This window comes from Dreissena polymorpha, chromosome 10 (genome assembly GCF_020536995.1).
Source record: "Dreissena polymorpha isolate Duluth1 chromosome 10, UMN_Dpol_1.0, whole genome shotgun sequence".
Lineage (NCBI taxonomy): Eukaryota > Metazoa > Mollusca > Bivalvia > Myida > Dreissenidae > Dreissena > Dreissena polymorpha.
Window position 1 is genome coordinate 17,020,345 of NC_068364.1, and position 15,858 is coordinate 17,036,202.

At 37.9% G+C, this 15,858-nt stretch overlaps 1 protein-coding gene across 1 annotated transcript; it reads right to left on the reverse strand.

Moving 5' to 3' along the window:
- Positions 1-655: 655 nt before the first annotated feature.
- On the reverse strand, positions 656-2,983 carry LOC127848051 (heat shock 70 kDa protein 12A-like). The gene has a single exon (XM_052380335.1). It carries the CDS (start codon positions 2,981-2,983, stop codon positions 656-658), a length of 2,328 nt encoding a protein of 775 aa, XP_052236295.1.
- Positions 2,984-15,858: the final 12,875 nt, after the last annotated feature.

The following is a 15,858-nucleotide window of genomic DNA, read 5'->3' on the forward strand; positions in this document are numbered from 1 at the left end:
CATGCCTTCATAACCGACTATGTGATGATAGCCGACACCCTTGGTACAATAATTTTCCCGTTGTTATTTTTACTTTTTTAATTAAATTAATTGATGTTTTAAAAACCGAAAAATATACACTTTTTCAAAATACTAAAGAAAATGATACTACTTTTCATAATATGATACTTATAAAAAAAATCCTACCAAACCTGGTAGAATTTTCTTGTGATCGCAGTGATTATATGTGAGAGCATGGAACGAAAACCCTGCGTGGAGATTATTGTTCAACTGAGCAGAGCGTTGACCAATATTCGTTGGTCACTTTGAAGTGTTCAGTTTTGATCTGACTATTGGTTACATGACAATAAATGCCAACCACACGGACGGACTTTACCCAAAATTATCCTCACATATAAATGAGCCTTCCTCAGGGAAAACGGGGCGTAATGCATGTGAGTAGAGGGTCGTCCCAGATTAGCATGTGCAGTCCTTACATGCTAATCAGGGACGACACTTTCCGCATAAACTGGATTTTTGCTCAGATGTCGCGTCCCTATAACGAAAAAATAAATAAAGCGTAGTGTCTTTAAAGTGTTACTTTACGCACATTTTTAAGTCCCGATTACACAGAGGGCGACTCATGTATGTTACTGTCATATCACATACGCATCTTTCACAACAGCGATAAGTACGTCTTCATCTTTTCCCCTGTGGTCTTGTTCTCGTACACGAATTTCAGTTCAGTTTCCTTTGCTAAGACAGTCATTTCGTACAACATACGTATCGGCCAACCATTGGTGGGTGGGGTATGCACGAACTCGCAGATCGCCTCACAGTCCTCTTCCCGCATACCGTTTCGCTCCTTTCCGGCGGGATGCTCGCAGCTCGACTTCACAAGGCGCGTGTGCCGCTGCGCGAACAGCTTGTTCGGGTTGCTCACTACCTCCTGTCCCTGAATAACCAGTTTTGTGTTGTTCTTGAGGCACTGGTCGCGTTCCACTAAAGTCCGGAATAAAAGTCGCCGCGTTTTACCTGTCCCATTTAACGCTTTCCCCTCGACGAACGACATCGCCTGGCTGTAGCCATACGAGAACATCGAACGGCGTTCCGAGATCTCAACGGGATCGTTCCCCATCATTGCTGCACCCTTGAGCACCGCCAGTTCTTTCTCTTCCGGTATGATCACACGGACGTCTAGTTCGTCGAATTCAAATTCGAGTCTCTCAAGAAGATACGGCGACTGCGCAAAGCCGCCCGTTAACACGAGACCCATGATGCCAAAGTCAAAACAAACAGTTATGGCTTTTAAGACGCGACCAACGATATGAGCGATTGCATCGGCGAAAAAGTCTTCCATCATGTCAATACTAAAGAAGACGAACGTGCTCCCGTCGACATCTTTACTCTGTACCCTTCCTGTATACATCGGTTTTCTTTTCAGAACAGCGTCGAATGACGCCCATTTCCGTAGCTTCAGTAACTGGTCAAGTTCCGGTGGGAGAAGTACATCTGTTCGTTCTCCACGATTTCTCGAAAATCCAATCTTTTTCTTCTCAAAAGTAACAAGCATTTTCAGATAAGCGTTGGTGTGCCTCCTCAGAAACTCGTCCCATAATTCCTCTCCCACGACATCAACCCAAAACCGGATGTACGCCTTATTAACGGCTTCCCCGGCCAATCCATGGTGCGTGTCTCTGTACAGTTCGCGGATCTTTGAGCCCTTTAAGATCTCGTGCACGTAAATACTGACCGTCCCGCCCCCTATGTCGGCGAAGGCGTATTTGATGCCCGGCGTTAACTTCTCGTTGCTCATAGCGACGTACATATCTCTGCAGAAATATGATGCGGCCTCAGGCTCAAGATAAATGTCCAGTCGAACATCCGGTATGCCGACCCTCAGCGCGGCGCTGCGCATAAATCTCCGCAGGTCTGCGGCCCAAACAGCCGGTATGGTCAGTACCCAATGGACAGTGGCCTCGTCGTACGCCACGTTTGCCGTTGCCCGCTCCTTCAACCACCGTATTGCCAGAGAAAATGTGTGGAATGCGTTCACTGCACGCCCCAAACTGTCAAACACGGTTAGTCTTTGAGTTATTCGTTTCGCGGCAAATATGCAAGACTTAAACTGTACTATATAAAAGTACTCCTGGCGTTTGTCCTCCGGTATCTCAGAGTAGTTCTTCATTGCATCGTGCCCGAACGAATTAAGGCTCGAATCAGGATTCAGCAAAATAACGGACGGCATTTTTCTCTCTGGTACGGAAATGGTGTTGCGGGAATTGTACCAGTATGCGTACCCACAGGAACTGGTACCGATTTCAATAGCAATAACACTGGGCGGAATTCGGTCCTCCTTTCCCCGAGACAGAGTTTCCCTGTCGCCGCCAGGTTTTCCGGTCTGGACTTTTTGACCGCGGCTGCGCGCCGTCTGCAGCGGGGTGGAGTCGGAAGGTTCACGTAACGACTGCGATCGCGTCGCTGGAGTGCTGTACCGGATGTTGGCTCTCGGTACGTCGGCACTCTGTGAATCTTTCTCTGATATGTTTTCCAGCTCAATGCGACTTGTGTTGGTAACAGAGAAAGTATCCAGGGTCGCTCGGCTCGTGTTCGTCGTGGAACGAAGCCCCTGCTCAGAGGTCACCTTTGAGAGATCAATAGACTCGAGAGTGTCAGCGCTCATCGGATGTTCCGTTTTAGAACGCTTCGGCTGATATTCGGGCGTTCCACCTTCGCGGGAAACGTGACGCCTACGTAGCGACAACCCTCCTTCCGGTCCTGGAATATCCCTTTCCGGTTCATCTGAATCATTGTGGCGTTCGCTCATTGATGTCAAACCATTTCTGCCTTTAGACACATTACCGTTTACATGACGCGACTTTGCATGATTTTCGAGTCGCGGCAGATAACCGGATGGTGAACGGGCGTCCCGAAAGAAGTCTCCATTTCCGGCCGCTACTGTCAGCTGATGGACCCGACTTTTAGACGAGTAACAATTTCCCATTCCGAAAGAAATTACGTTCACTTTAGATCAGTTGTGTCTTAGATCATTGCTCTCAAGTAGTTCACATATGTCAGAAATTTGTTCCACACATTTAAGTTCGTGACACTTCTAACTTTTACACACGTTCGCAAAACAATTTATTGACATTTCATTGTTAACCTATTGATACATCAACACACAAGTAAAATTAAAGCGAAAATTTCTTTTATAAGTCACTTAACTAGAGAAGAAGTCATTATTCGAAATGATTCTTCTTTCACAATTGTTCTAGCTAATTCGGTCTTATATTAAATCATTAACAATCCTTTAAATTCTTTGTCCGAGGTTTGATATATATGTAAAAACAACAATAGAGACTTGGCATCAACTTCAAATTTTCGGCGATGACACTTTGGCGTAATCAACGGATAAACAAATGGTGCGATTTAACACTGCTTTGATGTTAATAAAGATAATATTCATTCGATCGTCGGCTTGTTGAGGTGTGATGGTATGAACATGTGTAAGACGAGGAATGAATTATGTATATATATTAATTGTACAGATCGTAGGTTGCATATTCTGAATGGCAAGGGGTTTTATGATTAAAGGCGCATACTTAGGCTGTATGCTTAAAGGCGCATACTTTGGTTGTATGCTTAAAGGCGCATTCTTAGGCTTTATGCTTAAAGACGCATACTTGGGTTGTATGCTTAAAGGCGCATTCTTAGGCTGTATGCTTAAAGGCGCATACTTAGGTTGTATGCTTAAAGACGCATACTTGGGTTGTATGCTTAAAGGCGCATTCTTAGGCTGTATGCTTAAAGGCGCATACTTAGGTTGTATGCTTAAAGACGCATACTTGGGTTGTATGCTTAAAGGCGCATTCTTAGGCTGTATGCTTAAAGGCGCATACTTGGGTTGTATGCTTAAAGACGCATACTTGGGTTGTATGCTTAAAGACGCATACTTGGGTTGTATGCTTAAAGGCGCATTCTTAGGCTGTATGCTTAAAGACGCATACTTGGGTTGTATGCTTAAAGGCGCATTCTTAGGTTGTATGCTTAAAGGCGAATACTTAGATTGTATGTTTAAATGCGCATACTTAGGCTGTATGCTTAAAGGCGCATACTTAGGCTGTATGCTTAAAGGCGCATACTTGGGTTGTATGCTTAAAGGCGCATACTTAGGCTGTATGTTTAAATGCGCATACTTAGGTTGTATGCTTAAAGGCGCATTCTTAGGTTGTATGCTTAAAGGCGAATACTAAGATTGTATGTTTAAATGCGCATACTTAGGCTGTATGCTTAAAGGCGCATACTTAGGCTGTATGCTTAAAGGCGCATACTTGGGTTGTATGCTTAAAGGCGCATACTTAGGCTGTATGTTTAAATGCGCATACTTAGGCTGTATGCTTAAAGGCGCATACTTGGGTTGTATGCTTAAAGGCGCATACTTAGGTTGCATGCTTAAAGGCGCATTCTTAGGCTGTATGCTTAAAGGCGCATACTAAGGTTGTATGCTTAAAGGCGCATACTTATGCTGTATGCTTAAAGGCGCACACTTGGGTTGTTTGCTTAAAGGCGCATACTTAGGTTGCATGCTTAAAGGCGCATTCTTAGGCTGTATGCTTAAAGGCGCATAATTAGGTTGTATGCTTAAAGGCGCATACTTATGCTGTATGCTTAAAGGTGCATACTTGGGTTGTATGCTTAAAGGCGCATTCTTAGGCTGTATGCTTAAAGGCGAATACTTGGGTTGAATGCTTAAAGGTGCATACAAAGATTGTATGCTTAAAGGTGCATACTTAGGTTGTAAACTTTAAGGCGCATACTTAGGTTGTATGCTTAAAGGTGCATACAAAGGTTGTATGCTTTAAGGCGCATACTTAGGTTGTATGCTTAAAGGTGCATACACAGGTTGTATGCTTAAAAGTTCATACAAAGGTTGTATGCTTGAAGGCGCATACTTAGGTTGTATGCTTAAAGGCGCATACTTAGATTGTATGTTTAAATGCGCATACTTAGGCTGTATGCTTAAAGGCGCATACTTAGATTGTATGTTTAAATGCGCATAATAATGATGTATGCTTAAAGGCGCATACTAAGGTTGCATGCTTAAAGGAGCATTCTTAGGTTTTATGTTTTAAGGCGCATACTTGGGTTGTATGCTTAAAGGCGCATTCTTAGGTTGTATGCTTAAAGGTGAATAATTAAGTTGTATGCTTAAGCATACTAAGGTTGTTTGCTTAAAGGTGCATGCTTTAGTTTTATGCTTAAAGGTACATACTTAGGTTGTATGCTTAAAGCTGCATACTAAGGTTGTATGCTGAAAGGTGCATACTTAGGCTGTTTGCTTAAAGGTGCATACAAAGGTTGTATACTTAAAGGTGCACACTAAGGTTGTGTGCTTAAAGGTGTATACTTAAGTTGTATGCTTAAAGTTGCATACTAAGGTTGTATGCTTAAAGGGTCATACTTAAGTTTTATGCTTCAATGCGCATACTTAGTTTGTTTGCTTACAGGTTCATACTTAGGCTGTATTCTTAATGGTGCATACGTAACAGTCAAATAAATAAAACGTAAAGTAATAGGCAGATATACTTCAAACAAAGAATGACTTTGAAGAACAGATTTGAAAGAGATATAGGCCGTTCTAATCATATAAAACGTACTCCGCGTTAAGAATGTGCATACACTATACAATATCAAAAACTCGGCCAGACTTTGTTGTATTTTAATGTATTTACCTGTAATTTAATTTTTCATATGAAAACATATTCATAAAATTTAATAATATAATTACTAATGTTATTACTTATATAAAACATAAAATATATACACGATTGGAGATGTGGTGTACACAAAAACAAAGCTGTATACTATTAAATACATTTTTATGTTCGAATAGCGCGAGCTTTTAAAAAGTAATGTATTTCTGTGTAGATAATTCGCATTTGTATGTAAGGTGCACATAATACATGTATATATCAAATGAATGTAAGCTTCGTCTCGTCTTCGCACTGGTTTCTTCTTTTTTTAAAGATCAATTGCATAAAGAACTTAATTAAATGTAAACAGCGATTTCATGTAAAACCCAGACACAAATTATATTAGTGCAAACTGTACACAAAGACTGATTAACATTGAACTGGTTTCCAAGTCATCTGTGTAAAGATGCGTAGTCAATATTATAGGTTATTTCTCTCAAATCAACCATTTTAATGTAAGGATTAATTCTAGGCCACCACTGGGAATCGCTAAAGCATTCCATCGGTTATTAAGAGAGGTTAAAACCTAAGATTGACTTCTAAACCGGAAAAATTGTGTCAATACTACATCGCTAAGAGCGTAAAATACTGCCAATAATAACATTCGTTAGACGTGTTCATGTCTTTGTTCATCTTTCGCTGCTCCTTAATTAATTTTCCACGTGTAGCACGAGGTATACACAGAATGCTCGAGCGCGATGATGAAGATAACAGCTTAACAATGTAGCCTTTGTAGGACGCTTGTAATGTCGAGGTCAACCCCTTTACCGCTGCCTCTCAATATTAATCTCTTTATTATTTATTTATAGTTTCCTGTGAACGCAAACAAGCACACACTCTCATATAATTGATGTGTGCCCATGAGCGCTAACAACATAAACCTTCATGTAATTCATACGAGGTCATTAAGGTACGTAAATAAGTTTCATATATGAATGCTCAAGATATAGTTAACGTGTACAAATAACGCGTGTCTACAGTAAGAACCGATCCGTTCTTATGTATCGTTCGTATTTAACCCATTTATGCCTAGCGTCTAGCAAAAAAGGCCTTGGCAAACAGCGTAGACCCTGATGAGACGCCGCATGATGCGGCGTCTCATCAGGGTCTGCGCTGTTTGCTTAAAGGAATTTCCGTAAGAAATATTCTAAATATAGAAATAAATATACTAGACATCCCTAATTTTAGAAATAAATTGATCCAATGTAGAAGGATGGGAGAGTCCACTAGGCATAAATGGGTTAAACATATGACTGTCATTGTGTATGTTACACTCCAATTGAAAGTTAAATTGTCGCGGTAGATACGCAGATATCTATGCAAAATACCAAACGAACCGGTCCATTGAAGATCATATAAGCATTTAAAAAAAAAAATCAGTTCGACAGTGTATTACGCGTATTTTAATTTTGTCAATAAGAAATGCATTTGATAATGTAAAAAATAGTGTGTTTTGTTCGAAAGCGCTTGGTGCAAATTGAATTTATACATATGCTCCTGTTTAGGCTGTGTACGAACGTATATTCTTTTATAGGCTCTGTGCTGGATCGAGCACCGTAGGGCAGTGAAACTTTGGGGCCCAGTCACCCAGTCAGGCTTTTAATACGGCAATTGAACATTTTAACCACCAAAGAACACATTTTGTTTACTGCTTTTATGGGAGCAGTCATCAGGGGGGATAACCCAGAGTGAAAGAGCACTGTGGTGAATTCTACTCTTACCAGAGCCTTCTAATGAACATCTTAAAAACGAAATCATAAGCAAATAACAGTATTGCAAAAAATAAATGATTGCCATTTTGTGAGACAAGGCCAAGCCTTAAATCGGAACATAATAATGATATAAAAGATTGTCAAGTCATTAGATAAAGGCAACTTAAGTAAGTAAACATTCGTTCGTCAGGGTCCCATGGGGCCCCTAAAAGTCGCGGGGCCCATAGGCAGTTGCCTACTTTGCGTAATGGGTGATCTTGGACTGCAATCGGGAATCCTCGGACAATTCCGCCATAACGGCGACGTTGTGGTGTGGCCCACTGTCCGAAGCGTTCAAATTGCTTGGACTGTATAGGCTAGTATGTACAAACGTTGTATGCTTAATTGATTAACTCTAGTGTCGTTTATCGACAAATAATAAGATCTCAAGAAAATAAACACGAAGTTTTCGTCAATATTGAACTTTAAGTTTATTACTGACATGACTTTTGAAATACGCTGTTTTTTATGCAAGGTTTTCCTAATGAAGTGACTTTGTTTCAAGGCCCCCGTTCAAATCCAATGCATTTTTTTCTTGCTGTAATAATCATTTTTTTTAATATCCCATACATTTTAGTATTGTTAAATACAACATATTGGCATTATTCAAAAATACAAATACAGTAATCTGTGATTATGTTTATTTAGGTTACGATAGATTTTTTATCTTATAGCAAATGAACATTTTTACTGTGTCTGTTCCAAAAATATAGGTTGTCTGAAACAATGAAAGCACATTGGCATACTTACTGACATACACTAGTGATTAACTCTTTCAGTGCTGGAACCGAATTTTGAAGGCCTTTGCAAACAGTTTGGATCCAGATGAGACGCCACAGAACGTGGCGTCTCATCAGGATCCAAACTGTTTGTTATTCTGATTGTATTCTTTGAAAAAAATCGAAGAAAATGCAAATTTTAGAAATTCAGCAGACGACATTTTATTAGACGACAAATTTCCCAGCATGCAAAGGGTTAAGGCTCGTGGTTTGCAGATTTTCGTACATCGCAACTTGCCTGTGTAGAACGATGTTGAATTAGACTTGACGCATAAACTATAACCAAGAGGTCGTTCGATCATGTTTGTTATGCTCACCTCGGTTCGCGCTCAGGACACAGGCTTATCAGGAAGGACTATTTCCGCAATGACTGGATTTTCATTTCAAATTGACTTGAGCATAAGCTTATCTTGCATAACTTTTCGCGTATGCATTAACCCATTTATGCCTAGTGGACTCTCCCATCCTTCTAAATTGGATCAGTTTATTTCCAAAATTAGGGATGTCTAGTATATGTATTTCTATATTTAGAATATTTCTTACAGAAATTCCTTTAATCAAACAGCGCAGACCCTACGCTGTTTGCCAAGGCCTTTATTCAAGACGCTAGGTATAAATGGGTTAAGCTCGTTTTTACCATAGCGTTGCTTAATTGCGTTTCTTATAGGTAGCCGAAGTGACGGTATTTGTCTAAATGAAAATCTGCGAATATATCATCTTAGAATAAATCCTCATTTCATCAAAGATTCCAGTGATTGTGGGGGCGCTGAAACGTCAGCGACGAATCAATTTACGAATGACTCGCATGTGGTTTCAATCAGCTGGTTGCATTTTGTAACCGCCGCGGAAAGCACGCAAACTGCCGTAGTCTCGTGCGATCTCGTGCGCGCTGATGACTTCTTTAAACATGCTGACTAGCAAAATCCGTAACTACCAGCTCTCTGCTAATGCCGTTGCTATAAGTGCTGTATAAACCGTTTAAAAGATTTCATAAATTAAGAACCAAGTGGAATTTTCGGGATATCGTACGCAATTATTTATTTTCGATAAACATTGTTTTGTATTATTGTCAAGAGTTTATACTGATTTCATAATGTTTCATCCGAAGTTTATTTACTACATTGTTAGCAGAAGTAGTGGAAGTAGAAGCCGTAGTAATAGTCTTAGTAGAAGTAGAAGTAGAAGAAGTAGTAGTAGTAGTAGTAGTAGTAGTAGTAGTAGTAGTAGTAGTAGTAGTAGTAGTAGTAGAAGTAGTAGTAGTAGTAGAAGCAGTAGTAGTAGTAGAAGTGGTGGTGGTGGTGGTGGTGGTGGTGGTGGTGGTGGTGGTGGTGGTGGTGGCCGTGGCTGGTGGCGGGTGTGGTAATAGTAGTAGTAGTAGTGGTAGTAGTAGTATAGTAGTCGGTAGTAGTAGTCGTAGTAGTAGTGGTAGTAGTAGTAGTAGTAGTCGTTAGTAGTAGTAGTAGTAATAGTAGTAGTAGTAGTTAGTGTAGTAGTAGTAGTAGTAGTCGTAGTAGTAGTCAGTTAGTAGTAGTTCAGTACTAGTCGTAGTAGTGGTAGGTAGTCGTAGTCGTCGTGTAGTAGTAGTAGTTAGTTAGTGTAGTAGTAGTAGTAGTAGATAGTAGTTTAGTTAGTAGTAGTAGTAGTTCGTAGTACGTAGTAGATTTAGTTGTTGTTAGAAGTAGTTAATAGTAGTAGTAGTAGTAGTAGATACGTAGTCATGTCGTAGTAGTAGTAGTAGTAGTCAGTAGTAGTAGTAGTAGTCGTGTTGTTGTTGTTGTTGTTGTTGTTATTGTTGCTGTTGTTGTTGTTGCTGCTGAGCAGAAGAAGTTGTTGCTGTAGTAGTCATGGGGATGTTGTGAGACATATGTTGTTGTTGCTGTTGTCGTTTTGCAATAGCTGTGTACGTTTTGATGATGAATTATACGGTTCTGAGGTATGTGAATTATTTAAGGGGCCGTCCAACAGATAAAGCGTCGTATCGACGCGATTCGATATTTTGGGAAACTACGAGGATTGCTTATATAGCTAAACAATACATCCGCTCTGAATATGAACGCAGATGGTCGAGTGTTCTAGGCGGGAGGCTTTTTACTCCAGGACTCCAGAAATCCAGGGGTCAGTGGTTAGAGCCCTGTTGAGGGTTACTTTTTTCCTTTTTTTCGGCATAGCTGTTTAACGTCACTTTTGACCTTAGATGACCTTCATTCATAATAGGTCCGAAATGAATAAACCCGAATTGTGCATTGGCTAAAATACAAAAATCACCGTAAACATTGGTAGTCTGGTTCCCAGACTAAAACATTGGATGCATATCATTTGAACTGAAATATGAATATATTGTAAATTACATGTAAATTACAATAAATTAAAAACTGGCATGATAAAAAACATCCTCTAAACATTACATCGAAACATTTCTCCTTAGTTTACGAAGCAGTATAGCATTAATCACATATCTCTACAATTAAAAGAATCTAATGTTTACATGCCGTAGCGGCCAGACTAAACACTACAAAAACAGGCTAGATTGCACTTTACCGGTACGCAGTTGTTTACCACTATCGACAAAGCGGGGGTTTGGGGGCGGTAGCCCGCGATACTAAGGAAATATATAGGTGTTGGAAATATATCTGTCTTTGATTTATTATAATCCATATTTGCGTTTATTAGTGTAAATATGTTTCTTTGTACTGTGTTTTGTTCATTTTTTATATAAAGTTCTGTTTTTCTGAAAAAAAATCATATCACTATGATGCTTGCAATATTGATTCTTTTATGTTTACATTCTACTAACATCTGTACACATTATAACACATTATCTTTTATTTCATTCCAACATTATGTTCATAGTATTTCAGTGGCGAATATGTTTTCTTTTCCTATTGAAACTTATGTATTACTCGTTCAATTATGAAAACGTAGTCATTACAATACATATAGACAATAAAACATACAATTTCACCTCTTCTTGTTCTTCATTTTTATTTGTTAATACATTACAATACATTATCTTATTATCACTCACTACCTTCATTAAAATACACGGTCGCTTCATTCCATCTCCTTTCACTTGTCGCAAACATTACAACATCAACGCCGTATATCTTTTTAAAGATATTTCTTGTTTAAATTGTATTCTTGTTTTTTTTACTGGAGATTTTTAGTTCAAATGTTTATTTATCAATATAAAGCATTTTAAGCCTTTAATGACAAGCTTCAATACATGCCAAAATCTGTTGGACGGCCCCTTTGAGAAACAGGTTTCTAAGCCATTAGGTACACACACATTTTCGTATTGAGAGGCTAGAGCGGTGTGTTATTCTGTATTTAGCACGACAATCGTTGTTTAAGGTAAACAAAAATAACCGTTAACACCCGCAGTAGTTCGTATGAAATCAACCCATGTGCAGATAAGGTAATTATTCTATTTTCAGATTGATCTTTGTGATTGAGACTCCCAGAGTGTATCGCGGTTTATCGCCAATAAACAGCCGATATAATAATTAAACACAAACAATATTGCTGCATGCAACGGCTTTGTCGGTAGCATGATGTTGTGCGTTTGTCACGTGATCACTGATCAAAGTGATCTATCTTGTTGTGCTCGGAGCCTTCGTTATATGAACCGCGCTCCGGGAAAACAGGTCTTAATGCATATGCGAAAAGTGTCCGCACAGGCTAACCAGGGACGATATATTACACCAAAACTGGATTTTCTCTAAGAAGACACGACAAGAAACAACTACACATACAACAACAAACTAAAATACCAGTGTCGTCAAGCCATAAGCCCCGTTTTCCCAGAGCGAGGCTTATTTGTATTTAGTGAATATTTGGTATGCTCAAGTTTACGTGTTATCTCTTAGCATTTCATCAACTTCGAAATCATGTTTGGTAAGAACAAATGTGGAGTATGAACTATGTCTATAACAACAAATAAATTATGACGTCATATTGTGACATGTAAATAATAAGTTTTTATTTCAAAATGCGTTTACTCTTATTTTGTGTGGTTATGCATAGCCATTAAGTCATTATTCTGACTCCCAGAAATCGCGGAATAGAGGGTGACCCCTATATTAATTATGCAGACTTTCCTTTGCTTTCTTACATTAGACACTGTGTAAATGTGTGTTTCTTTCGCAAGCGCGTTCTTTTCTAAATTATAGTCATACATCAATCCTAGTTTATTGACGACAACGGCCCTTTAGTGATGGAATGTACAGAATCTAATGTTACTAAGGTTATCTAAGGATTCACTACATGTATATACATGCATGTATAATGTTTGCGTACAGCAAACAAGATTTTGCACAACCTTGCATAAAGTTACAGTCCCGGTTTTAAAATTTCAGATATTTTTTTAAGTCTGAAAATACTTAAAAACTTTAAAACAAGACTTAAATATTTATCATTCGTTTTTGTCTGCAGACTCTTTTTGGAAACTACACTTAACACGAAACGCACCGTTGAAAAAGATGTGTTACGTTGGAGAAACATTTGTTTACACAATCAAATAAATAAATCTTGTCTCAGACATCATAAAGCTTAAACGAATCGTAACTGAGACTAAACAGAATTCTGTATATGACTCATTTTAGTCCCAGAAAAAATATGGCTTAATCTGTATGAAATTGAATGGTACATTAATACTTATTCACATTTAAAAAGTACTTGAGAGCACAGAATGTCAACGACTGTATGCAATAAGCTGTGTTGCAAAAAATAATATCTAAAGTATACATTCATTATTTCACACAGGTATACATACCGTGGCTTCATGATGTTTCTGTTATCAGTGCGTTAGCACATTGCCTGAATATGTTATACAATAGGATACAGTCCGTGGACGAACGTAATGATTTATACAAAAAAATAAAAAATAAACACCCATGTTTACATATTGTATGAACATCCAACACTATAAACAGTGTTTGTATTCATGTATTATTAATAAAATATGTGTACATGCTGCGTCTGTTTCACTTGCGAATACGTACAGAAATACGTATACAAGCCTGTACATTGTAGTTGCAAATGCATCTTTATTTACCAAAATCCAGTGATAAGCATTTTAAAATTGATTTAAATTATGCAACGAGTGAGTGTTTGAATAAAGTAACGTCTAACCAGTATACGGTATGATGATATTTGAATATAGTAACGTCCAACCAGTATACGGTATGATGATATATAGTAACGTCCAACCAGTATACGGTATGCTGATATTGTGTGTGTAGTTGATGCACCTCATGAACACGTTTGCGCAAAATTAAAATATTACTTCAGATATCCGATCATACAACGCGCATTAGCACACAGTTATTTCAATATTTATAAATTGAATATCCCCGAAAGCACACGCAAGATATATTTAGGTTACATTATACTAAATGCTCAAGTCGTGTCGTACTCTATAATGTTATAAACATGTTTTACTTACTCGAAATCATGTTTTACAGTTTAGAAAGTTGTTCTGTTTTTTAGATACTAATATGATCAGCAAAGGCGTTTACTGCTAAATAAAAGAAATATAATAAAGTGAGAGACTGTTGTAAAATGTTTCGCTGAAACGGAGTATATTCCACTAGAAAACGGTAGACACAAATTAATTGCAAAATCAGTCGATTTCGATTTGTGTGATGTTCTTTCTTGGTTTCAATATCGATTCAGCAGAAAATTTCCTTTGAGAAGGATATGTTTACGAGGCTTCTATGTGCGAATTGTCGCAACAAATTTCTTTTCGCCATTACATTGAATTATATAAGGGTAATATTTAGTATGTGCTGACATATGTGCAATAAATCGTCTGTTAATCCAGAGCGACAGATAATTGGGAAGCGCCACCTGTTGGCGCAATTATTGTTGACATCAACGGCTCTGCCAGTCTAAAGCATTATTATATATTAACACAGATTGAAAACAATTTGTTTTGACTAATGAATGTTGTAATTGTGTAGTTTTAGCACAGAAAGCCATAAACATGTCGTATAAATTTACTCAGTTTTAATTTGGGCATCTTGGAATTAAAGAAATTAATAGGCGCAAATGTCGGTTATTAAATTATGCTGATTTGTACGCATGTAAAAAAGGACAAATGATTTTGTCAAAGGTTAGATTGTGCAGACAATCTCTATATAATTATGTAACACTGAATCATAGTAAATATGACCAAAAACAAAGTTGGATAGATAATCAATGATAAATTGACATATGCACACAAAGTAAGTTCCGACAAAGACAAAGCACACGGTCAGGTTGTTGCTTTATTTGCTAACATGGCTGTGGTTTTGCGATTAATACTATAGTGATAGATATGGTTTATGATATTCAGACAATCGCATATGGCGGTACTGGGCCGGACGTCTATAATCGATATATGCCCACGGGCTTTTAACCTTACGAATAACATTAATTTGCTATTATTTTTAGAAACGATATGTAATACATAGGTAAATACAATTATCGAAAATGGAGTTATATATGTGCGATTTTAACAGAGATACTATTATTTTATTAAATATAAAAAAGCATATACCCTTAATCGGTCGAATTCGCATAAATAAATATGCAACAGTTATTGTTATTCCCGTTGTTTAAAAAATGCTGTGTGTTTTTTAATAACTGCAAGAAATCTGTTTCAAGCTTGAGAATTCTTAATAAGCTATTCCAAAAACCGAGTTACGGTTGGAATAAAATTAATGTTTACATCGAATGTCAAATTGCCATACAAACATCAACTTTTTGTTGACGCTGTCACAGTCGGATATCATTTGATATCATGTAACAGAAGTACAAACAATGACATGTTATCATTTGGGGAAACACATTTTTAGTAATCATTTCTTCCTCCTTTTTTTCGCTCCTTCGTTCCTTTTTTCCTTCCTTAACCTCTTCCTTCCTTCGTTGCTTTATTCCTTCCAGACGTCACGCCCTCCTTTCTTTATTTATTATATAATTAAAGCATTAATTCATGCATTTACAATATCTTTATTTGATTGGTTATTTTTATATTTTGCTACTTAAATTTATTTTTCTAAACAACAATGGGTTATTATTTGCATGATAAGCAAATAACATTAAATGTAAATCTATTTAATGTACTAATGTCATCGCCCAGTTACGAACATAATTATAAAATATACATATTATGTAAAAAAAAACATAATGTAAGAAAAGGTCTCATATAAAAGCTATCGCATGTAATGCTCTTGAACATTCGGTTTGAACGTATGTTTCATTTCAGCAACTCACAATCACCTCCTTAGCAATTCATAATTACCCGAGACAGAAGTAATAACACATCTTGCGCACTTGATTGTTCGGTATGATTAACGACAAAGAGAACCTTAATTGCTTATCATATCTCCGAAAACTCCTGAAACAACAAGCAAATATTAAAACCATATGTTCTTCGTCCTTTGGTGATTTTGCAGCACAGGTAAATCACCAAGCACGTGGCTTAGATCCAACGTCTCGCGTTTCTGATCACCTATTAGAAAAAATCAGTTTCCTTAAACAGAAAAGCAGCGTTATACTTCCCGAATGTTACCTGAAGTTTAATTGGCCGTGGGGTCGCTTTCAGCCAATCGTTTC

Excerpts from the sequence above, each read along its gene's own strand:
- LOC127848051 (XM_052380335.1), bottom strand. The coding sequence starts at position 2,983 with ATGGGAAATTGTTACTCGTCTAAAAGTCGGGTCCATCAGCTGACAGTA.